We start from the raw sequence: 25,255 nt of genomic DNA, 5'->3' as shown, positions 1-25,255 counted from the left end.
CAGGCTAAACAGAATGAATTTTGAGCAAGGTCTTTACATAACATAGCCATATTATTAATTCTTCTGACAAGATTTATTAATAGTGTCTTGGATCATTTTTGCTTACTGCTTGAGCGTTTCTGCCATATCAACTAGATGGCAGGTAAAAAAGTTTGCAAAACTATTTTAGGTTAATTAGCAAAGTAAAAAGGATTGCCTGTTCACTTCTCCTCTAGTGTACTTATAAAGGAAGGAGCCATCAAAACAGCTATTTTCATGTAGGCGACAGCCTACACTGCAGATGACATATGACTATCTAAATTAAGAACAAAACCCTTTAAGGAACTGAAGTGAAATGTTCTTTCTTGACTTCAAAATTATTGGCCTCGAATATTTTTTATGTTCTCCCAAGATTCTTTTATTTTATGAAGAAGGTACCTATAAATAATATATTGCTGTGACTGTTTCAGCTCAAAAATCAGGACTTGTGTCTTACGTGTCTGTCTTTTTCTTTTCATCTTCGAGTGCACGTAGTGTGTGCTGCAGTCTGTCAGTGAGGATCTCAAGCTCTTGAGTCAGTTTATATTCCTCTCTGAACTGCTCTCCCAAAAGAACCAGATCACGGGTAGCATCATGCAATGGAATATCACTCAGATATAACCCTCTTCTGGTTAAATCATCCAAGTTCATAACACTATGTGAAGAAATAGACAGACGTGAGTAGATAGATAGGGGTATAATTAAGCTTGCCAAAGAAGCACTTAAACCTCAGATGAACAGCAGAGAATGTGAAATAGGAGAAAAAAATGTGCTTCTAAAAATCTGGTGAACTGTATAAAATATTCCTTCCACAAAATCCTTGGAGTTCACTTGTGTTAAAACATAGCTCTTGATTTTGCATTTAAATATAGAATTCTCATGAGTTCCATGAACATATGAAACGCACGTTCTTCAGTGCACAAATAAAAGTGAGATTGTGTTAAGGTAGCATCTTCCTGTCTTCAGCCACTCTCTACATCACTTTTATACACAAGGTTAACGTGAAGTCTGGTATATTAGCTCAACGAGCATTTAGCTAAAGCCCTCCATTCAATCCCTAATTCCAAACACTCTCTTCATAATCACTACTGCTCTGTTACACTAAAATTACTGAAAAAAATATATGAATCCACATAGGAAACCAAATCAGTGACATCTCTCAGCATCCTCAGAATAAGAAACAAACATCAAGACTTGCCAAACGTCGCTGAATAGAGGAATTCTCACTCGTCCAAACTAAGCCAGAGCATCCCAGTGCTTATACTGAATTATTTCAGATTATGTTCCAAGATTATTATTATCCAAGTTCCAGATTATTATCCAATATGTTCCAGATTATTATCCAAGTTCCAATGTTCAAATCCTCCTCCCTCTTTCCATATAAACACCACAAAATCTATTAAATCCACACCCAAGCCAATTAATCTCGGTAACATTACTCTCATAGATATTCATAAAATCAGTAACTGTAAAATGAAAAACACTATTATACAAATCTTATTGTTTAAAATACCTCGGTGAACAAAGAAATAGAATGCTGTCTGCTTCAGGCAAGTAGATCATTTGCCCTTTCAGGCGTAAGCAACTGATTTCTGTACCAGTCAACTCATCTTCACACTCCAGCTTCTCTACATCCAACAGCCCCTCCTGGTGAAAAAAAAGTAAAAAATTCACAATTACTTTATCATTGCTTTGGTATATGTGTTACTTCACAACATCTGTGTAAATGCCTTCACTATGAAGATCATCATGATGTCTGAAATAGTTACACCTTACCTTAAAACCCAATTATCACTTGAAAACAAAATACTGTCCTCACTTCAACATTGATATTCTGCCTCAAAGATGCAAATCATGGCATCTTTCCTTAATTTTAAGTTCATAACTTCTTTTTCTCTTCACAATAGTTTGACAAAAAGATTGTCTCTATGAACTTCACAGAATGCCTAAGAAGTATTGCTGGCTTCTCTCAGGAAGTTCTTTAGCATAGTAAGTGCAACTCTACATTCTGCATTCATTGTTTCATACTGCCTGCCTCCCCACTCCTGTTCTCTCTGGAGAAAAGGACACAGAATTGCATACGAATGTACTGGCCCAAATGGTAACACATTTCATATTTGCCTCCTTTGTCATAATTAAGTAAAACTAAATGCAACTGCCTTTCCTTTCCTTCAGTAAATTATGTATGAGTTTGGCCTCTTGCCTGTTTAGCAGTTAAGTCAATTTAACACATTGAATTCAGATCTGTGATTTTTTTCTTGGCTCAAGACTCATAAGGATCCAAGCTTACTACTATGTTCTCTGAAGACTTCTGCTTTTTCCATACTTCTTTTCTCTCCAAAGCCTGCTTACTTATAGTAATGCCAAGTGAATATTTTCTAGTTACCTTGGTCCTCAGTACAAAGACTGTATTGATATGTGAGAGGATCCCATGGAAACTAATATCAATATGAGGCCGGACCAAGGAGAACACTGACAAAAGATTGCAATTTCCTGGTTGCAGCTGAAATTTAAAGAAAAAACACAAAAGAAACAATTGAATTATGTTACAATAAAAGAATACATTGAATAATTATATTCAATTTGCTTAAATTACAGTACTGAATGGAAGAGAATATATACTTGATGCATTTCTCCACTAGAACACAAGGTTTTCAAATTAAGGATTTTACAACAAAAGTATCATTGGCTTCAAAATGCAATTCTAGCCTGCAAGATGACTTTATGAAATTGTGTTGGGTTGCTTCATATTAATTATCTGTCAAACTATTCCCTAACTATAAAAAAAAAGTAAGAAAGCTTTTCAGTCAAAAAAAGCTTTCCTCATAAGTACTGTCCCTCAAACAAAGCCATTTTCTCTCAAGTGTTGTCTGGTTGTAACGATCCTGATAGCCATCCTCAGTAGGATGAACTATCTGAACAGTTACAGCTGTTCAGTGAATGACCTTGAGAAGAATTTATAAAGCTCTTCTTTCAAATTTTTCTGAAAATCCAGAAGGAAATCACACACACAAAAAAAGGCAGGAAAAGTATTCTCCATTCAAGCGTATTCCTTGGTCTATTACTGCACATTAATGACATGATCTTTAAGGAACAGAGCTACTGTAGGTTAAGGGCTACTTTTCAAAGTCCTTTTTCAAACAACAGGAGCACAATACAGTAGATATTATACATGGGGATGTTCTTTAGATAGAAAATCCTAAACCTGATTTATTAATCTTTGGGGGAAAAAAACAACAACAACAACAACAAAAAGCCACCTGCACGATCTAGCATAAGAATTCTCCATGACTATTAATGTATAAGAATCATCTGACCTGTGGAAGGACTCTGTATATTGCATTGCCACACTGTGTGACCACCAGATCTCTGTCAAATATTATGTGGAAAGGAAAAGCCTTGCAGAAAGTATATGGACTGATGCGAGACTCTTGGGTACCATTTTCTTCAAATCTGTCAAGGTCCTCATAGTAGTCCTCTTCTTTAGATTCTTTCTCTTCAATTAAAAATTGAATGTGGTCACATTCCTCACTCCGCTGTTGAATAACCTAGAAAAAAAAAAAAATGAAGGAAAAGATGAAAGACTAAAAACTTTGCTATTCAATATTAACCAGAATGCTACTATGAAGAAAAAGATACATTTAGACCAGAAAGAAATTTCAGAACAGCATTTGTACCTTGAAAAATTCTGTATTCTAATAAATATGCCTGTTTTAGAAATTCTTTATAATTCCAAGGGAAGAATTATTTCCTAGCTGAGCTGCAGTTGCTCTTTGCATGAACAACATATCACTGAAATCTATGTTGCCTGAGTGAAATGCACATCCTGAAATCAGGGATTCAGGCTGAGGTTATGCTTGCTTTCATTGGTAAGTGTCACACAATAGGATTCTTCCTCTCTTTGAATGGACCTGTTACAAGTCTTGAATTTCACAAGGCACTTGAATCCTTATTTAAATGAAAGCTGTTTGCAAAGCCTGCAACATAACAGCAAACAGTGCTTGACCAGAGGGTGGGCATGTCATAGCCAGCCAGGAGAGGGGCAAAGAGAGCAGAGGTCTGCATACAGGTCTGCATAGCCCTTGCCCAAGCAAGCAGTGCTGACTACAAGATCATGCTCAAAAAAATAAAACTAGAAGCAATTACAGTCTCCGAGTTACATTCTGTATTAAATTCCAGCAAAATTTACATCAGCAAAATCAGAAATAAATGTCTTGAATACAGCATTTTGCTTCAGTAAATTTACTTAAAGTTAGTCAAAAAGACAAAACTAAAAAGGATTATTTTGTTTCCAGGGAGTCGTATGCTGTAGTATAATTAAAGCTAATAATTAATAGAATAGCACAGTTTACCTTGAGAGGCCAAACTCACCTCTTCTCAAGTCTAATTAGGTTTAGTGACTGGAACAGAACAATTCTATTTATACAGTACTGTTAAACAGCAACTTTTTGGAACATGTTGCACTTTATTCTACTTCCACCTAAAGTCTGATCCTAAACCTACTGAAGCAATTAAAAAAAAAAAAAGGACTTCTTAAAATCCCTAATGCATCCTAAGTCTGCCTTTTACATATTAGTCACAGAGAACAACAGTTAAAAAACAACAAAAAAAAGTAAGATATGCACAAACACTGATGTTTAGACTTTTAAACACTTCCCCTCCACGACTGTCAGCCATGTTAGCTGGGGAGTGATGATACTTTATTTGTTCCTATTCAAAAGCAGCAGCATACAGCAACAAAACAACATTTTCTTGCTAAATGATGCTTAATTTAAGAAGGTGGTGTTCCTTAATCCCCTATTAAAATATAGATTTAAAGGAAAGACAGGCTCTTCTGGAGGGCAATTGAGAGTAGGAACCTAATTTAAGTGCTCTATAGAATGCGATGCACTAATTTTGATATTGAGCATGTAACTTAGAGAAAGATCAGCCTACCATTTACCAACCAATGCAAGTACCTGAAGCTGGATGTAAGAGCAAATTCAAATGTTAATGATGATATTGCTTACTTTCTCTTAAAAACTGTTGGTAATCCACGTGGCAGTGTGTAGCAAAGAGAAATGGGAAATTATTAGTTAACAAGGGGTAAGCCACAGGAAGAGGATACAGTGGTCATTTGAAGAAAGTAAATTACATGGGTTTATCTAGAAAAGCAGAACATAGTAGATGGTATCCTAGGTTTCTTCTGAATTCACAGCTTAAGGGTCTTCCACATCCTCCTCTTCATTTAAATCATTATCCCTGTAATTGAGAGAGTCTGAGGCCATACTGAAGATTGATAAAATGCAGATAGCATCTTAGTTCTTATTTTCCCTCACTCGTTAGCATACTTACAGGTTTTATTTCATTATTGCTATTATTATGGCCAAGGGCTAAAACTGATCTATGTTTACAGATGATTTCTAGTCTTGAATCTTACTTCACAGAGTTGCTCTTGCCAGCCAAAAATGCATAATTTGGATAAAAAGCTTCACCATCCAGCAATGCAGTCATATAAGTTTTAAAAATCCAATATTTTTCAGGAAATATTTATATTGACAGTACATGACCTGTCAGAGAAATTAATATCATCAACTAATGACCATATTAGTCAGTGCATACCAGTACTTTGTTGTCACACTACATCTTTACTCACACTACTTTTCCTGCTACCATGCAGTACAGAAAGGAATTTTCCATTACTACTTCTATTTTTTCTAATTAGAATAAATAATACATCAATAAACAAAACTCCAGTGTTTAAAAACAAACAAGCAAACAAGAAATAACATTAAATTAGGACTGCTGCATGCTTTAAGACATGCCTAGATACAACCCTCCGCAGTTACTACAGTTTTCAGGGGGTTGATGTCAGCCACTGCCCAGGATGTACTATTTGCCTAACCTGTATGGATAAAGGTTGCTGTCACTGTGTCAGTAACAGTACAAAGTGGCAAGTCTCCCAAGTATCTTCATCTGCAACACTGTAGACTCCCAGGCATCAAGAAAAGCTCATAGAATGAATCATACAATGGCTTGAGTTGAAAAGGACCACAATGATCATCTAGTTTCAAACCCCTGCCACCAGCTCACCAACCACATCCAGCCTGGCCTTGAATGCCTCCAGGGATGGGGCATCTACAACCTCCTTGGGCAACCTGTTCCAGTGCCTCACCACCCTCTGAGGGAAAAAATTCTTCCTAATATCCAACCTAAACCTCCCCTGTCTCACTTGAAATCCATTCCCCCTTGTCCTATCACTATCCACCCTCATAAATAGCCATTCCCCCTCCTGTTTATACGCTCCCTTCAAGCACTGGATTGGATCACTGGCCACAATGAGTCTACCCAGAGCCTTCTCTTCTCCCAGCTAAACAAGCCCAGTTCCCTCAACCTTTCCTCACAGCAGAGCTGCTCCAGCCCTCTGATCATCTCAGTGCCCTCCTCTGGACCCGCTCCAAGAGCTCCACGTCCTTCCTGTGCTGGGGGCCTCAGGCCTGGAAGCAGTGCTGCAGATGGGGCCTCACAAGAGCCAAGTAGAGGGGGACAATCACCTTCCTCTCCCTGCTGGCCACCCCTTTTTAATGCAGCCCAGAACACAGCTGGCCTTCCGGGCTGCAAGTGCACACTGCTGGCTCATGTCCAGCTTCTGGTCCACCAGGACCCCAAGTCCTTCTCCGCAGGGCTGCTCTCAAGGAGATCTTCCCCAGTCTATAGAAATACCTGGCATTGCTTCAGACCAAGTGCAGCACCTTGATGAAGATGCTGAAGAGCACCGGTCCCAAGACCGACCCCTGAGGGACACCGCTTGTGACCGGCCTGCACCCTGACACAGAGCCATTGATCACAGCCCTTTGGTTACGTCCAGCCAGCCAATTCCTAATCCATCCAACAGTCCACCCTTCAAATCCACACCTCTCCAATTTAGAGAGAAGGATGTGCTGAGGGACCATGTCAAAGGCCTTGCAGAAGTCCAGGTACATCCACTGTCCTTCCCCTGTCCACCGATGCTGTCACTCCATCATAGAAGGCCACCAGGTTGGTCAGGCACGACCTGCCCTTGGTGAAGCCATGCTGGCTGTACCAGAGCTGACACACTACAGGCCAACCACATGGAAACATGGCAGATTCACAATACAGCGCTGTGTCGGATGAACACTATTAGTAATACTGATATGCTATGGATGTGGAAGGCTTATTGAGTTTTTGTTCTGGCCCTCCTTGCATAGGCCCTTATTAAGGGAAGCTACAATTTTATCCCTGTACAGGCTAAGTAAGCTACTGATCTAGCCTTAAATAACACCCTATGGATATGCAATTTCATGCCTTTGTTGCTCACTTCATTCATGCACTAGCTAATCTTTCTATCTTGTTATTTCATCAACCTCAAACAACTTAGACTTCCTCTTCTCCGAGGCATGTGAGATACAGATAAAATCCAATCTTCAAAATTTAATGTATGGATACATACATAAACGTGCTGTGCTTTAACCCAGCAGCAGCTATACACCACAGAGACTTTTACTCACCTCCCCCTTCTCCACCTCCACTGCGATGGGTGAAAGAGGATCCGAAAGGAAAAAAAAGTAGAACTTGTGGATTGAGGTAAAAACTATTTACTAAGGCAGAAAAGGAAGTAGGATAATAGTAATCATAATAATATACATACTTATATATACAAAACAAGTGACAGATAAGCAATTGCTCACCACCCACTGACCAATGCTTATCCAGTCTCCAAGCAGCAGCAGCTCCTCTGGCCAATTCCCCACCATTTTTTATGGGTTTTTTTTGGTATGATGTCTTATGGTACAGAATTTACCTTTGAACAGTTTAGGTCAGCTGTCCTGGTTCTGTACCCTCTCAGCTCCTTGTGCCCTCTCAGACACCCCTGCTGGCAGGACAGTAAAAGAAGCCAAAAACCTGAAATGTCCTTTGCTCATACAGCAGTGCTCAACAACAACTAAACACCAATGCATTATCAACATTGTTCTTCTCCTAAAGCCAAAACATAGCATCGTATCAGACACTGTGAAGAAAAAAATCAATTCTGTTCCAGCTGAAACCAGGACAATATACATGTATGTATTTTGCCATCCTAGAAGATGAAAACCATCCTAAATAAGGTAATGAGATAATGCACGGAATAACTCAGACTATCTGCTCAGACATACCCCATCCTCCGGGAGTGTTCTTGACTTATAGTGACATCCACAGTAATTAAATTCTAGTCATGTTTCCTTGAATAGTCAGGATTTTTATTTGTCAGGAAGTTTAAAATCAGCACTTCTGGCCATAACTTAACACGTTACTTTTTTTTCCTTTCACTTCTGTAAGTCCAACCTATTTGATTAGATACTTAGTTGGCATAATGACCTTCCCTACAAAGTATGAAATAAGCTTAACTAGGACAGAACTCTCCTATTGATAAGCTTAACTAGGATAGAACTCTCCTATTGTCTCATTACGCCAGCCTAGTTTGCAAGCCACAGAATTTCAGCATCACTTTAAATATTACTGAGGAAGCATCTACAAAATGCCTGACAAATGAAAGTTCAGTGACAGAACTGACAAAGCCAGGAACCAAGCCTATTTCTTTTCATCTCTGGTCTTAGCTGAAGTGACATCAGCTCACCACGTGTAAGAGCACAATCACCATAGTAACAGCAGTTAAAAACTGAGGGAAAATCTCTCTGCTGTTTTCAAAGAGAATATATAACATCTTACTGGTTATCCACCTGTGCTTTTCAGAAGATATATTTTCAAATATATATATTCAAATATATATTTTTTTTTTTGTGTAGCCAAGTGAAAAATCACACTAATATTTCAGAGGGGGACAATTCAAACAACAGTTATTTTAAAAATGACTCTGAGGTTTATTTGGTGAGCTTCACACAAGATACTTAATAAAGTAGTATCACTGTGTTACAGCATGTATACTGAACACATGCTATCTGTTAAAACTTCCACTGATGCTCCTGCAAGAAATGACTCAGTTACAAGCAGTTCCACAATACAGACTTGTATTGCAGCATTAGGAAGAGACAGAATGTTATTGGAGAGAATATTTTTCCTTTAGATTGTAAAGCTGAATACAAAGACAGGTTTTTGCCATTTAATACTGAATACAGGATAAAATTCTTGATCTCTTCTGATAAAAAATGACCATGCACTGCTACTTGATGCATTTCACTACAGCTGTTCCAGGGAGGTCCTGAAGCAAATCAGTTTAGTGTGGAAGTGGCACCGTTGTTAGCTTTGTACATCCAAGGTGAAAACTGAAGGGATGTCTGCATCCACCAGCTGGGAGGTGCAGACTGCCTCACTTTACTGAACCTCTGAGTCTTGAGCTGGTGATGTTTCCAGGTGCCCTTGCATCAGAATTAGAGGCTGATTATGCTCTGTGATTTCTTTGTCTCCATACAAAGGTAACCCTTTAATATATGGCTTAGTATTGCTTGTTCTCAATGACAAGTACCCAACCAGTTTTAGGACAGCTTCTCAGCAGGTCACATTCTGGCTTTGTTTTTTGGATTGTCACTAGTAATGACAGTTAGAAATTACCATCTTGACAAGACTTTTCTACTAGCTCCCTTTCATTTGCTACTGTAAACCATTTTTCCTGACAGTCTAAAACATAGATTTTGATAACCTGCTCTTACTTAATAACAGAACTGCAGAAATCAGTTTTCCCAACATATTCTTTTGGCTTTGTAGGATTTTCCAACATTCCTCATTGTTCTGTATCATTTGTAGCCCTGAGAGAATCTCTGTCCTGACTTCACCTTCACCTTTATACACAAACAACCTCTGACAAGCAAAGCAAGAGAAGGTACAGCCAGAAGGCTGCTAACAGAGATCTTATGCCAATGCCAGTAACCAGCAACGTGAAGATTTTTAGTCCTTATACTGAGACAGGCAGAACATAAATATTTTTGGTGCATTCTCAAAGTCAGGAACAATTCTTAGGACAGTACTAACTGCAAAAAATTATATTCTTAACTCTATTTAGCTAAAATGGATTATGGGAAGGGAAGATAAAGCAAATTGGATTTGAATTAATCAGCTGACTACTGTCAAGGTAGGCTTCCCTGGTCTACTGTGTTGCAACTGTGAATCCAAGTTCAAAAAAAAAATAACCTCCTTTTAGTGCTAACAGAGTTTAACAGAGACAAAATCAGATCTTTTTTCTTCCTTGCCTTCAGCATACACATACCTTAGATGTTAAAAGGCACTTTTCCTGAAGGATGTCGTTCTGGGAAAAGAGCTACTGTATACCACAAGAACACGCATTTCTATGTATGCATGTCTACAGAGAATAGTTCTGGGTAACTTTCTGCAGAAAGAGGGTAAATTAATCATTCTTTTTTTCTATTTAGCCATTTCTCCAACCAAAGAAATAACCTAGGAAACAAAAGGCACAGTGTATTTTTCCTCAGTATTTATTTTGCTTCATGTGATCATGTGATTATTTAGTTTCTCTTTGCACCCCATTCAGCAGACACTGGAAATGCCTACAAGTTAATTCCAAGATTGTGGTATATCTGAAAAACAAGCAAACAGAATAGGATTGGGCTGCCATGCACAACAGGGGTCAATACAGGATCCAATCCTATTCAACTTATTTGTTAATATTCTGGATGACGGGACTAGACTGCTGATGATATAAAGCGGGGAAGAGTATCTGATATGCCAACGGTCACACTGCCATACAGAGGGACTGGACTGACTGACAGAACCTTAATGATGTGCAACAAATGAAAGTATGGAGTCTGCACCTGGGAAGAAGTAACCTTATGCACCTGCATATGTTGAGGATTGACATGTTGAGCTGACATTTGCAGAAAAGGTCCTCGTGAATACCAAGCTGAGCATGAGCACTGGTATTTTCCAATACCATCTTCCCAAGAAAGTAACATTCAGACTGAAAACACAATTTGTCAGAAGTTTGCACAACCTGGATTTATCCCCTGCTCCACTGATCACTTTTGCCTCTGTACAACCCTGCGATTATGCTGGCAGAACTCCCTGTGACACATAAGAAAACCAAATACCATAAGGGAACAGATACTGATAAAAATAACCCAGAAAAGCAAATGTTATTTTGAACCTAGTTCACTTCCTCCATCTAGTTTATTTTATAGCTCCATAACAGCTGAAGGGACACAGTAGAAGAAGCTGAATAAACAGGGACCAACAAAGAGGATTGTTTTAATTCTGTTGCATCCTTCCCTGACTACTAACACCTGCTGTAAATATGGATTTCTACCAAGCAGAATTTAAACAAAGGACATAAGTATATCATCATCACCATATAGCAAAAGCTATTCACTATAAACCTGAGCTTATAACAAGAAACTTGAAGGGCAAATACTCCAAGATAGCAATAGTAATTACCACTGTCATGGGAGCCTTTATAAATCTCTTGCATAAGCAAACAAACGATCAAACAAAAGTATTTTACAGCAATAACTGAATAAATATTACACTGAAGCATCCTTTTGATTTTAGGCTTTAGCCAGATTCATGCTAAAACAAAACATTATTACTACAGCTGAAGTATACAATGTAACTCAGCTTGAAAAGTAGAATAGTTAGCAATAGCTGAAACAAAAAAGAAACCTTGCGGTTGCACTTCTAGTGCCAAGAAGTGTTTATATTGTTGTTTTCAGCCCATATCTGAAGCTAACCATGTGTTAGGTCACACTCTGCTTTAATTCAGTTACTCATGCGAGGCCTGATGAATTAAATGTGTTTGCTACTCTATATCAACTCAAAACAGGAGTCTCCCATTTCACAAGTGACAGCACACACACATCAGGTAAACTGCATGATGGGCAAACATTTTTCCACTTCTGGGGCTGTAGCTGCCTATTCAGTCACAATCCCTGCAGAAGTATCTGGACCACAAACATGTATTTATCTGGGAAGGACCTCCAAGGCAGGCCAGAAGGAGGACTCTGCCCTCCAGCATGGCACAGTCAGCGTGCATTGTTTTGAACTGTTCCTGAATGGGCCTGCCTGCAAATTAATGCTGGCCTTCTCACCATGTGACTGACCTGTTCTTAAAGCAACTCAAACAACAGTGGCTCTTCTTGAGTCAGTTCTTAGAGCCACCATTTCATAAAGGACAGCAACAATTACAATGATTGCTTGCCATCACTTCACTTTTCTTGACTTTGTTCTAATGACATAAACATTTAAATGTGAACAACTCTTCAGGCATTACCTTCATATCTATTTCTGTACCATGGATCTGCTGAGCTACTGTTTTGATGATTCCAATGACAATGTCCTGTAGACCTTCCCTTTCTGAATAGTAATGCAGAATGAGTCCTTTCCCCTTCTCCGCATCAGTGCATCTGAAGGAAGGGGCTCGCATACCTGGGTAAATAGTAGCAAGATGGTCATGCAGAGCATCCAGGTTCTAGAAGAAGAAATTTAAAACATGATTATAAGACATTCGCTTATTAGCTTTGAACAAAATAAGTACATTTCTTGCCTAATCTGACTCCACCCCTTCTTGGTGGTCACACTCCCTTTGCACTTGTTTTACTGCATCTAAAACAGCCCCCAGCAGGCTTTTCAGGTAGCTCGAGGAGTTCTTTCCACCTACTGTGAAAACATTTGCACATGAACAGCAGCAAAACTAGCACTATAACAAATTACTCTAAGTAGTAAGAATCCATGCTCAACTATGCTGTATTTCAAAACTACAGTGATTAAAGACTGTATGGGCTTCTCAAATCCAAAGCCCATCCTTTCCATTGCACCCTTTCCAAATTCAAGTCCCTATAATTTCTTTGAATTTAGGCATCAAACACAAATAAGCATGTTTTTATAAACATCAATCTTTCCCCTGTTAGTGAAACAACAGGCTACTTCTATCATCGTAACAGTCAGACCAAGTTGACAGGGCCTGATCTCAAATACAGACTCAGAATCTAAGGAGAAAAAAAACCAACAGGACTCATAGAACATGGCTACTGTAAAAATGTCTCAGAAAATGTTTAGAAAGGGAAAAAAAGGTCTCCTATATTTTCAACTGATGTCTTGGATGTCTTATGTATTTTACTTTTAACAAGACAAATTGACATCTGGAGAGGAAAACCAAATGTGAAATTGAGAGGCATGTCAAATGAGGATAATAAAGAGAACAAGGAGATCAAAACCACGCTAAGAATACAGTGACAGCTCTGACTTTGTTTAGGATGCAATTACCATGGCTCCAGCTTACTGTTTACTGTATAGAGTTCAATACACAAAAAGCAATCTGGTTTGCTAAACAGTGCTGCAACTCAAATAGTTATTTATCTGTTGTAAAACATATATACACTTCCTTTACATCCTAAGCCCAGATCATCACCGTATATTTCAAACGTAGTTCTCCCAATCTCCCACACAACTGCTATCACCAGATCCTAAATATTTTCATCTAGCACAATGGAAAGTGAGGTGAAAATATTTTCAATGTGCTGGCTGGCCCATCTTCCACCTTTCCTGAGCATCTGTCAATCATCAAATCCATGGAACCACACTGAACTTTGTTTCATGTGAGCTGTGAAGCACTTAAACAGCTGCTTCTTCTCCTGGAAGGCCTCCAGAGGAAATGAGGCTCTTAGAAATGAATTCTGTAGGATGTACCCAGACTGAAGCTTCCTCCTTCAGTTTTTTAGTTTGTTTCAAACTCATGTTTTTGTTGCTATATCAACACCTCCAAACTAAAACTTGGAGAGGCAACAGTGAGGGAGGCAATTTATTCCAGCTGTTAATGAGCATTCAGTTGCAAAAAGCAGAAAAATGTTTGAAGGCAAATTCTGTAAGAACATTACAGGGTTCAAGACAATTAAGTTGGAAGAGAGTTTGTGAGATGTGGATGAGAAAAGAGCGAGAGCTCCAAGGAAGTGCTCCTGAATCTCCTTAATTGCAATAAGAACTTGTGTTCCTGGTGCACAAGCTAAAGGATCAGCTGAGAATTATTTTGGAAACAAGACTCTTAAGGAGATGGAAATAGGAAATATGGAAATATGGAAATGTCATGGAAATAGAGGGTAAATTATCAAGTTCTACAGTCATCAACATAATTCCAAAAGAAGTTAAGCACAGAATTTTTTTGCATGGCTGTCTCATTATAAATATTTAAGTCTGGCACAAGCACTGCTAACAAATGATGGTAGCCCCACTGTGAATGATCACTTTGCCACCCTACTACCTCATTACTGACTTTGTCCAAGAAACATCACAGGTGAATGCCCTGCATGTGGCAGGGGGTTGGAGATTCATGATCCTTGAAGTCCCTTCCAACCCTAGCCATTCTGTGATTCTGTGAATCCATGTAATTTGCTCTTTAGTCTTGAACCACCAATCACCTTGAGCTGGGGACCTGTCCAGAATGTACTGCAGCAGCTTTGAAATATCTACTGCATCTTTTCTCCCCCATGTATACAGACTATGGAGTGAGCAAAGTACTTATTATAGGCAGTCAAGAAGCAGTAGAGATGTACATCCAGATGCAGGCACCAAAATTGCTCCAACATCCTGCCATTTAGACATTGTATCACTGTCACTTCCAACAGTAACCCTATTTTTTCTTGTGTTTGACTTATCCTAAATCGAATGGTCTAAAAGACCGTGTCTTTTTTTTCCTAGATTGTCCACATGCTATAGGCCAGAGGAGTGGTCAGACAGAGATAATAGTTGTTTAAGTTCTCTCCCTTAATTCTTTGCTCCCAGATTACTCAGATGAATGCCAGAACTTGTGCTGATACCAGAGACACTAATTCTAGAGCTGTTAAAACACGAAAGGATCTCCAAGCAGGAATGAGCATGGACAGTAATAATAAATCAGGCAGATCCTAGATGGTCTTAAGGAGTTATGACTGGCACCTGAAATATAAAGACACACTGTTCAGTTCCGTGCTGCACAGAGCATACAGAAAGTATTGTATGAGAGTGGATTAATTCACTTAAATTTACTTCCCTGAAATGACAAGCAAATAAAGAGCCATGTAAATGATCTCCTACATGAGGCCGCACTAATCGCTACTCCAGTGTTTGATTTTCTTTCAGTAGAAAGCTACTGAACATAACAAAAACACACTTTGAGTTGCTTAGGAGGCTTTATCTTTTCACATTGCTCCTCCTCAGCACAGTGTCTTCTTTCAATATGATTTGCAATTTTTCCAGCCCTATGTTTTTCTAGAAAGTATAAATATTAGATTTGGTTGTGCTGTCTTCTTCCTCTTTCTTTAAAGCCTGAAGTATCTGTGTTTCATTTACGAATAAACTAAATTATCTCTGAAATGTCAAGGAAAATAGAATATAAACATGAGATTTATTTTCACACACTTAAAAAACCTGCAGCCCTCTATAATTTTCACACATTCCTGGGCTTAATACAGGTTTCAAGATGTGCTTTTGGAATCATACCATGTATTTTAAGAATCTGACAAAAAGTCAGCACATCAAACTCAATCTGCACCTATTTTAGTAAGTATATAAATAAGCTTCCTGACCTAATCTGCTAGAAGCTGCAAAAACAATAAATCATGGATAATGTTGATTTTCCATCATAATTAAAAGCTGGAAAGTATACTGCTGGCACAATTACTAATACACCTGTCTTGTTAGAATTTACAGGAGTACATAATAACTAATGTCATCTTCTAGCACTGAAATGCAAACAAAACAGCCTAAAACACTTTAATTAGAAGAATATAAATGTATGCAGTTCATACTTTTTCAGGGGTTTGGTATGTACTACAGATATGTCCATCGTTATTCATATTAAGGAACAGAAAGATGAGTATACTGGATGGAAAAGGTGATGAGAGAAAGGAGGAGGAAAGGACTAATGAAGTGTACTCAAAGTGATGGAGGAATTGGATGGCTGTATCTTTTTTTCCTGTCTTGTATTCTTGCTCAACCTCAACCGTAACTTCAGTACATCTTTAGAAATTACACTGATCCATATGCATCCTTTGAGAGCTTGCCTATGGATGGAGCTATAAGGTACAGACAGTACCAATATGTCCAATCCCACAGACAGACAGTGGTATACAGACCACACATTTGGTAAGCATCAGATGGAGCATACACATAACTTGTCTTTTGGCCCAGCAGTTACAGATCGTGGGATCTTTAAAGAAGTCAGGCTTGAGTACACTCAGGATGCTCTGCAGTGCTACAGGTTTCCGAGCAAGTAGTGAGATGCACAAATACATACACCAGAAATTCAGCAAAGTAGGCCCTTTGCCCTTCACATTCTATTACTGCAAAGAATTTTAAGGGAAAAGACAACAAAATGCTGCTAAATTTCCAGTGAAAATCGATAGAGGTTTGACACAGCTATTGTGCAATCTCCTGCGAAACCTTCATCAGTTCAATGTTTTTAAACTCATTGCAGCACACAGTTCACCCTTGAAGTGACCTATATAACAAATACAAAACTGTATTTGAAGTGAACAATTTTCAAGTGACAAAAACCAGAAGCCCATCTTTGCTACCTTGGAAATCACACTTGTGAGAGGTCATTACACTTCTTCCACGCTACTGAAAAATTACTTCCAGTTTGTTTTGGTTTACAGCACTATGTCACAATGTTCTGAAGTTAGGAAAGCACAAAGAAAGGATAGTTCATGTACAAAACAATTTCCTGTCTTAGAAACAAGCTGTGTATGAGCCCTAGCTCTGTACGTAACATACAATTATAAATAACATCTATAATTAGTCAAAGAGAACTTTGGATGAGAAATATCCTACAGGTCTGAAGACCACATTTTCTGTTAATATAAACAACATAAAGCCCTATTAATTAATATGTACAGGCAGTCTGGTGTTTTTTTCATGTCTCTTATACTCCATACTTTTGCTACCTTTGAAAAATCCTGTTTTAACCTTTTCTTTGTAACTTCAAATTAAATTTCAGATGTATGAATGCTTCTATGAATGCCAGCTTACCTGCCTTCTCAACTCACTGTTCATGAAATCAAACAAAAAGGACTCTTCAAAGGGAAAAATAGTACTTTAAAGGTAACTGAACAATATATTAACCAAGAGGGATACAGAAAAGCAATGCCAAAACTGCTAAGCAGAGTAAAGCTTTACAGAATACAAATACCAAGGCATATATCCTTCATACCTCTACACAAATAAAGCTACACAGTACAACTTTTATTTCTACATTCCATTCTAGCCTGTTGGCTAGACCATACTCCTGTCTAGTCTCCTGTATCTGGAATAGTTTGGCATAAAAATCTTACCTGCAAAAATTCTCTAACATTTGAGCCCAGAACACGCAGAATTGTATCATAGCCAGATTCTTGACAAAACACAAAAAACATCTTCCCAAACATCTGAAGAATTTCCCCAGCATTCAGATCTAGTAAAAACAGGAAAACGTGATTAAGTTCACACATTAACAATACCTAGACTGCACCCAGATCCAGAAGGCCAAGAATATGAGGACAAGAGTCAGAGTGCATAAAAAATCAGTGCAGATTCAGTACATTCAGTACATATTCAGGAATTTCAGGAGGATTTACAGATTACCTTTATGCATTTTGTCTATGTGTAGCAGTTTAGATTTTGATGCAGACAAGGAAGCACTACTTACAAATAAAGGAACTCAGCAACACCTGTCTTTGGGGTTTAGAAGATATTCGTATTACTTACTAAGAACCTTGCTTGCAGCTGCAACCAAATCATAGGTCTTGGAATCATCATATATTATTCTGACAAGAAACTGTCCTTCTTCATCCAGCTGTGCCTCTTTCCTATAAAGGAAACAAAATATTTTTGGTTGAGGGAGAAACACCAAATCTGTAAACTGATTACACATTGTTTGGTATTACTCTTTTAAATAATGCAAGTCTGCAAGTTATACACTTAGGAAGTTATGTAATAAAGCTAAAATTATAACTGTTTCACACCTCAGAGTAATTAAGATACAACACCACTATCTTACGACCATTTCTGCTATGAAAATACTAATTAGCTGGGAGAAAATAAACATAACTTTTTGGTACAGAGCCTCACAACAAAGTTGTAGAACTAATAAAGATAGAAGTTGTATTTTAAAAAGGGCAATATTTAGGAACAGAAAAACAAAAGAAGATATGATTTTTTAACAAAACCAGGCATGCCGTATGAATCGAGATACTCATCAACTCACCACTGAAATTATTTCTCTAATAAGCAAATAAATCACAAGGAAAAGTTATTTACTACCACCATGATAATGAAGGGCTCTTATCACAGTAAGACAGAAATGCTTCTCAAGATAGAATTGAAACACACTGCTTAAGAGCCAATATTCTAACTGCTTTAAACTCGTAACAATCCTCAGAAGAGTTTTAAACCTTTAAAAAGCAGATTCTAAGCCTACAATCTAAAATCCTACAACATCTTTTACAACAAAATCTTTGAGGATTAAGTATTCTGGTTCATGTTAAAACTGACAGATGACAAATGGTACTGTTGGTAAGGCCCGATTCCAATTTAATATGATGTTATTCTACTGATCTAAATGAAATTAATGGTCATTTAACCCTCCAGTTAAATAAATAATCATGTCTTTGACAATCTGCCCACTATCAATGGAACTCAAGAACGCATTATTTTCAAATCCATTATTTTCTTCTTCTTTCTCTTGCTTTAATCATGCCCATTGCATTCTTACCACTGACCAAAAATTAGTGCTAGATTGTTTTTGTATTTAAAATATCAGTCTACTTTGTTACTACTAGTGTATGAATGGGCATAGTGAGCTGAAAACAAGTGAAGCAACTTTCCCAAAGCAGTAAGATGAGGCTGCAGCCTTCAGCTGAGACTAAAATTCCTACAGAATGGATGCAAAAGGAACAGCTTCTATTAACTAATGGCTTGAAAAATTATTAATAATCTCAAGATGTTTTTTTTCTGAATCTCACGTGGAGATTCACAAAAGGAACAAACGAACTGCAATGAAAAAGACAAAGCATGGCATTATTTTTAATGAATAATTATTGCAATGATTTATTCATTATATGAATAAATTGTGCATTAATAAAAAGGCAAGAAAAATGGTTTGTATACACACACTCCCCTATTACTCTTATTTTCCTATTTCATTCTTCCGATCCTCCAGCCATTCTCTGACAACTTTAAATCAGCCCACAGGCTATTAAGTCCCACTGGTTCCTGAAAATAGCTGATACGACATGAATTCCATCTTTCACTAAGTAGGAAGAGAGCTAGGGCTCTCAGCACGTAACATTGTCCTGAAGCATATGATATCAGTCAGGAATGAGAAAGTAAAGTTTGCATTTGCTAACAACTGAACTGAAATAGTAGAAGAAAAGAAAATCATCTTGGTTCTTTGATTCTCATAGCATGGAATGCAACTGGAAGTCAAATGCAGTTTAGGGAGAAGTTTGCACAAGGGTGAGCAAACTTTCCCACGTCCCGGATGCACACTGTGCCTTCTCTTAGTCTCTCTGTTCCCAGCCAAACCACAAAGGATAACATACACATCTGAAAAAGCAATGAACATCCTCTTAAGTACTGCATACTTGTAAAAGCCACGGGATGCAGTTTTTCTGTGTGAGAAATTTCTTTATTGAAAATTGAACCAGTTTGATCACTCTGGCACCTCCTTCAAAACACTTCCATCTCCTTTCGGTTATATTGGTTGGAAAATTTCCTGTCTCTTTCTCTGTGCCAAGCCACAATTCCTATTTTATTGTACTTAATGGGGGAAAAACTCTGAACTGCCCTGCAGGATCTTCTTGAAACTCCTTAGAGGAGGTAACATTGCCAACCCCCCATCCAAAACCTTCTCATGTCCCTCTAGGAAGCAGTGGGGAAATACAGAGGTTTGAGGGGGGCCCCTCTGGAAAGGTTATGTGTCAGAAAGCCCAGCTGAAGTGCCTTTAAACTAATGCACGCAGCATGGGAAATAAGCAGCGGGAGTTGGAAACCATGATTGCTTGGAAAACTATGATCTGGTTGCTATCGTGGAAACGTGGTGGAATGAATCCCAAGACTGGCATGCTGTGATTGACGGCTACAGGCTCTTCAGAAGGGATAGACAGAGTACGAGGGGAGGGGGAGTTGCCCTCTATGTTAGGAAGAGGATAAACTGCAAAGAGCTGTGTCTGAGTAACAGTCATGACCAAGTTGAGAGCTTATGGGTGAAAATCAGGGATCAGACCAGTAAGGGGCATCTAGTGGCTGGGGTCTGCTAGAGGCCACCTGATCCTGTTGGAGATTGGAGATGAGATGGGCAACCGGCACAGCTGAGCAAGGATCTGCAGCTTAAACTGAGGGAAAAGAGGGAAATGGACAGGAAGTGGAAGCAGGGTTGTGTAGCCTGGGAAAAATATAGGGATGTTGTCTACCTGTGTAGAGATAAGATCAGGAAAGCCAAGGTGCAGGTGGAGCTGAACTTGGTGAGGAATGTGAAAAATAACAAGGTGGGGTTCTTCAAGTACACAGGCAGGAGGAGACAGATCAAGGAGAGTGTTGCCCCTCTGATAAATGAGGATGGAGAACTCGCTTCCACAGACATGGAAAAAGTGGAGGTACTCAATGAGTACTCAATGATTTGCCTCAGTCTTCACTATCAGGCTTCCTGTACCTGCCAGGACCCCAAGGTGAGGATGTGGGGAGTGGTTTCTGTCCCACTGTAACACTGGAACAAGTCCAACACCTCCTCATGAAATTGAATGTGTTTAAGTCCATAGGGTTGGATGACATGCATTCGAGTGCTCTGAGAGAGATGGCTGATGTAGTTGCAGAGACACTCTCCATCATATTTGAAAAATCCTGGCTGCCCAGTAAAGTATCCAGTGACTGGAAAAAGGGAAGCATTGCTCCCATTTTTAAGAAAGGGAGAAAGGAAGACCTGGGGAACCACAGGTCGGTGAGCCTCACCTCTGTGCCTGGGAAAATCAAGGAGCAGATCCTCCTAGAAGCTATGTTAAGGCACAGACAAGATAAAGAGGTGATCCGAGACATCCAGCATGGCTTCACCAAGGGCAGGTTGTGCCTGATCAATCTGGGGGCCTTCTGTGATGGAGTGACAGCATCAGTGGACAGGGGAAGGACAATGGATGTACCTGGACTTCTGACATGGTCCCTCAGCACATCCTTCTCTCTAAATTGGAGAGGTGTGGATTTGAAGGATGGACTGTTGGATGGATTAGGAATTGGCTGGCTGGACGTAGCCAAAGGGCTGTGATCAATGGTTCTGTGTCAGGGTGCAGGCCGGTCACAAGCGGTGTCCCTCAGGGGTCGGTCTTGGGACCGGTGCTCTTCAGCATCTTCATCAATGACAGATGATGGCATGGAGTGCACCCTCAGCAAGTTTGCAGGTGACACCAAGCTGAGCGGTGCAGTTGATGCATTGGAGGGAAGGGAAGCCATCCAGAGGGACCTGGACAGGATGGAGAAGTGGGCCCATGTGAACCTAATGAGGTTCAACAGGGCCAAGTGCAAGGTGCTGCACTTGGTCTGAAGCAATCCCAGGTATTTCTACAAAACTGGGGAAGATCTCCTTGAGAGCAGCCCTGCGGAGAAGGACTTGGGGTCCTGGTGGACCAGAAGCTGGACATGAGCCAGCAGTGTGTGCTTGCAGCCCGGAAGGCCAACTGTGTTCTGGGCTGCATTAAAAAAGGGGTGGCCAGCAGGGAGAGGGAGGTGATTGTCCCCCTCTACTCGGCTCTTGTGAGGCCCCATCTGCAGCACTGTGTCCAGGCCTGGGGCCTCCAGCACAGGAAGGACGTGGAGCTCTTGGAGCGGGTCCAGAGGAGGGCACTGAGATGATCAGAGGGCTGGAGCAGCTCTGCTGTGAGGAAAGGTTGAGGGAACTGGGCTTGTTTAGCTGGGAGAAGAGAAGGCTCTGGATAGACCTCATTGTGGCCTTCCAGTGCTTGAAGGGAGCGTATAAACAGGCTGTTTATGAGGATAGTGGGTAGTGATAGGACAAGGGGGAATGGATTTCAAGTGAGACAGGGGAGGTTTAGGTTGGATATTAGGAGGAAGTTTTTCCCCCAGAGGGTGGTGAGGCACTGGAACAGGTTGCCCAAGGAGGCTGTGGATGCCCCATCCCTGGAGGCATTCAAGGCCAGGCTGGATGTGGCTCTGGGCAGCCTGGGCTGCTGGTTGGCGACCTGCACACAGCAGGGGGTTGGAACTGGATGAGCACTGTGGTTCTTTTCAACCCAGACCATTCTATGATTTTATTTTCAGTGTATTTTGTCGAAATTTGTCTTCAATACCTGTAGTTTCCCTAAGCTACCATATTTCAGAGGCACCACTGTTTATTTCAACCTCTACCCCATTTAGACTATTTCAACTACTTTGTTTTTCTGGTTTTCTCTAGATGCCTCACTTCAGTCAGTGGCAATCTTTTCTACAGCCTTAATGATGCATTTCCCATTCTTCTTTCAGGAATCTTCTTATTTCTAGAGAATGTGACAAATCAAATACTCGTTCCAGCAGAGGACTACTCCCCTCAAAACTGCAGGGACAAAGAAAAGACAACATCTCAGTTTGTCCTGCACTTATGGCAAATCCAGTGAGAATGCATGATGTAAACCTGTCAAAGGACAAAAAGCTTTTTCTAAAAAAAAAATAAAAATAAAAAAATACTATTATCAACAACTTCTTTCCCTCCCAAGATGACTCCTCCATATTTCTCAGCCTTGCTGTGCCAGTACATGCCAATCATTTAGGTAGAGGATGAGATGATGTTTATTTCACCCAGGTATTTGTTTTACTGGGTTGTTGGGGTTTTTTTTTTGCTAGATGGATTACTGTGCCTGCTCCCTCACCAGTTCACAAAAACTGCTGTGCATCTAGAACAGGCACTTCACTGACATCAGCTGAAGCCTTGTCCCCTGTCCCCAGTGCAGTCAACTGGATTTCTGAAGCCTTTCTGCTTCCCTTGGCAATCTGACAGCCACAAGAACTTCATGAAGTCTTTCTCTAGAAATATTTGATTATACTTCAGGCTTCACATGATAAAGAAACGCTGCTGTACATTTATCACCAATGGCCAATCCAACATGACAGCACTCATTTTTACAGAGGCATTTGTTCTTCAGCAAAATTGCAGATCCTCTAATAACCCTGTTAAGCAGCAGAGCATCACAGCTATCAGCACCAGAGAGGGTAAACATGATGTGAATGCTAGCAGTCTAGGAAACAGGACAAAGCCATTCAAACATTCATTTAGGTAACTGGGCAACTACCAGATGGTTTCCCTACGACTGCAGTTTTCTCCCCCAATTGGCTGAGAAAAAAAAAAAAGACCTACCTGGTCTATCAGGCCTGTCTGCCTGCTTCACACCAAGGAGCTGCTTCTAAGGCAAGAGTGGTATGAAGAAATATGATCACAAAGCTGACAGTATGTTATCATGGTTAAGTCACTGTGGTTGGTTGTCCACCAACTATCACTCCTCCAGCGAGATACAGCTCTTTTTACTTCACAACCTATGAGTATCATGTATGATAACAAACCTGCCTATGTGGAACAAGGAGTGTGTGTGAACCTTAAAATACCAGAAGGCTGCAACTGTTCTCATCTGAACAGCTCTTCTCCTGCCTGACAAATGATTCACGAGCAGGGATTAGAACAGGAATATGAAATGGCCTCCCTCAATGTACAGAATTCACATTTGCTTAGTTATATTTCATAGAAAACTTCATAATCCACATCCTTATGAAAAATCATGGCACCTCCCTTGAAACATTTTGCTGCAGTATTTACTCTCAGTTGTTTCTGTGTTTCTACCAGACAGTCTCTGCAGGCTGTTGTGTTAGATCACAGAAGTATTAGCAGCAATAACGTGGTAAATTTCTTAAGGGCCTGACTGGAAGTGAGCCAAAAGCAACAAGTCCTGGCAAATTCCCAATTCCTGCTCTTACTAATTCTTTAACGAGGCAGCAGGACTACAGGAGCAAGCTTTTAACTTTCACATGTCCTTTCTTTCAAAATAATTTCTATGTAAAGTAGAACATGATTTACAATTAACGTCTCATTTCCATTTCTAGAGGCAAAAGAAGAGAGTGCTTTGCTACCCAGTAAGTATACGCTCAAAAACATAAGAAATCCCAGCAGTCTGATGCTCCTACCTGAACTGACTTCTGTTGTTAGCACACCAGATACGCTATTTCATGGTTCAAAACTCACATCCCACATTATGCCTGTCCTACCAGCTGTGCTCTGGCAGCCCTTTTATTCACTCTGGACTAATTTTGAATGATTACACAGAGCTATCCCAACTGTGGGAAACGAAGACTCCAGCCTAGACTTTCCTAAAATGTGTTTTCCTCCAGAAGGTTTACATTACCCAGGTTAATCTGTGGAAAACTTGGGGAAAAACAATCTTAACCGACGCACCACAGAAAATAACACAGTTATTTGAGGGCATTTCTTACGTACAGATTTGACTTTGACATCATTCAAATCCACAGAAAATTCTTACAGAGCTGATCAAAGCAGGATCCAGTCCTGAAGCAGCCTTTCCTCTATCAGTCATGCTAACAGCCCCAAATTGCTGCTCTATCAGCACAGAACAGTGGTACAGTCAATGCTACATGTGTACAATCGGCCCTTTGAAAGTCTTTTCCATTGTGAACCTAGTTTAGTACTTGAAAAACCACTACTAATCTTCAAAGGTAACGTTAATAATTCACAGAGATGAATGAGATGCTAACTGCTAACAAATATTCAGACAAAAGCTGTTCTTAAAATGAGAACAGATCTTGCACTACAAATTGTTAAACCCCAGGTTGCACACATTTTTCTTTCACCTTTGGTCTTCACACTAAAAAAAACCTCAAAAAGACATAGTCTGGCAAAAAAACCCTTTTCTCTTATTACAGATATTCCTAGTTTGAATGCATAGGAAAAGACTTGCTATTAATGGTGATCTTTAAGTTCCTGGAAACACAGCAAATACTTTGTTTTTAGTTGTTTTAGGGCTCTCCTGCTGTCTTGAGAGATCTAACAGGCAACTGAGTAGGACAAGATGCTATCTCAGCTTGGTCCCAGGCACACCTTTTACTTACGTACACTTCCACAAAGTGGATTTTAATGTAGTTCTGCTGTCAGAATGTAGCAATTAAAAGTACTTTGAATCTATCATTACCATGCAGAAGGTTGCTGCTTCCAGAACTTTACAATTCATGCAATTTGCTGTTCTATCTCTGAAGTTAGTTGTAAAGCTGGAACTTAAAATAACGACAGTAGCTAAACTTTTTTTTTTTT

General features: G+C 39.6%; 1 protein-coding gene across 1 annotated transcript in view; it reads right to left on the bottom strand.

Annotated features, from left to right (window-relative positions):
* The window catches only part of GUCY1B1 (guanylate cyclase 1 soluble subunit beta 1), a 38,580-nt gene that overhangs the window by 7,665 nt on the left and 5,660 nt on the right, over positions 1–25,255 (bottom strand). The window contains exons 2-8 of the mRNA XM_010709434.3: positions 17,674–17,774; positions 17,262–17,380; positions 12,230–12,427; positions 3,336–3,566; positions 2,405–2,521; positions 1,532–1,665; positions 476–673 (exon numbers count right to left, since the gene is read on the bottom strand). Of these exons, the coding sequence (XP_010707736.1) occupies positions 476–673; positions 1,532–1,665; positions 2,405–2,521; positions 3,336–3,566; positions 12,230–12,427; positions 17,262–17,354 (971 nt within the window). The 5' untranslated portion in view covers positions 17,355–17,380; positions 17,674–17,774. The remainder of the gene's footprint in view (positions 1–475; positions 674–1,531; positions 1,666–2,404; positions 2,522–3,335; positions 3,567–12,229; positions 12,428–17,261; positions 17,381–17,673; positions 17,775–25,255) is intronic.

This window comes from Meleagris gallopavo, chromosome 4, assembly GCF_000146605.3.
Source record: "Meleagris gallopavo isolate NT-WF06-2002-E0010 breed Aviagen turkey brand Nicholas breeding stock chromosome 4, Turkey_5.1, whole genome shotgun sequence".
Classification (NCBI taxonomy): Eukaryota; Metazoa; Chordata; class Aves; order Galliformes; family Phasianidae; genus Meleagris; species Meleagris gallopavo.
This window is presented reverse-complemented; position numbering and strand designations above follow the sequence as displayed.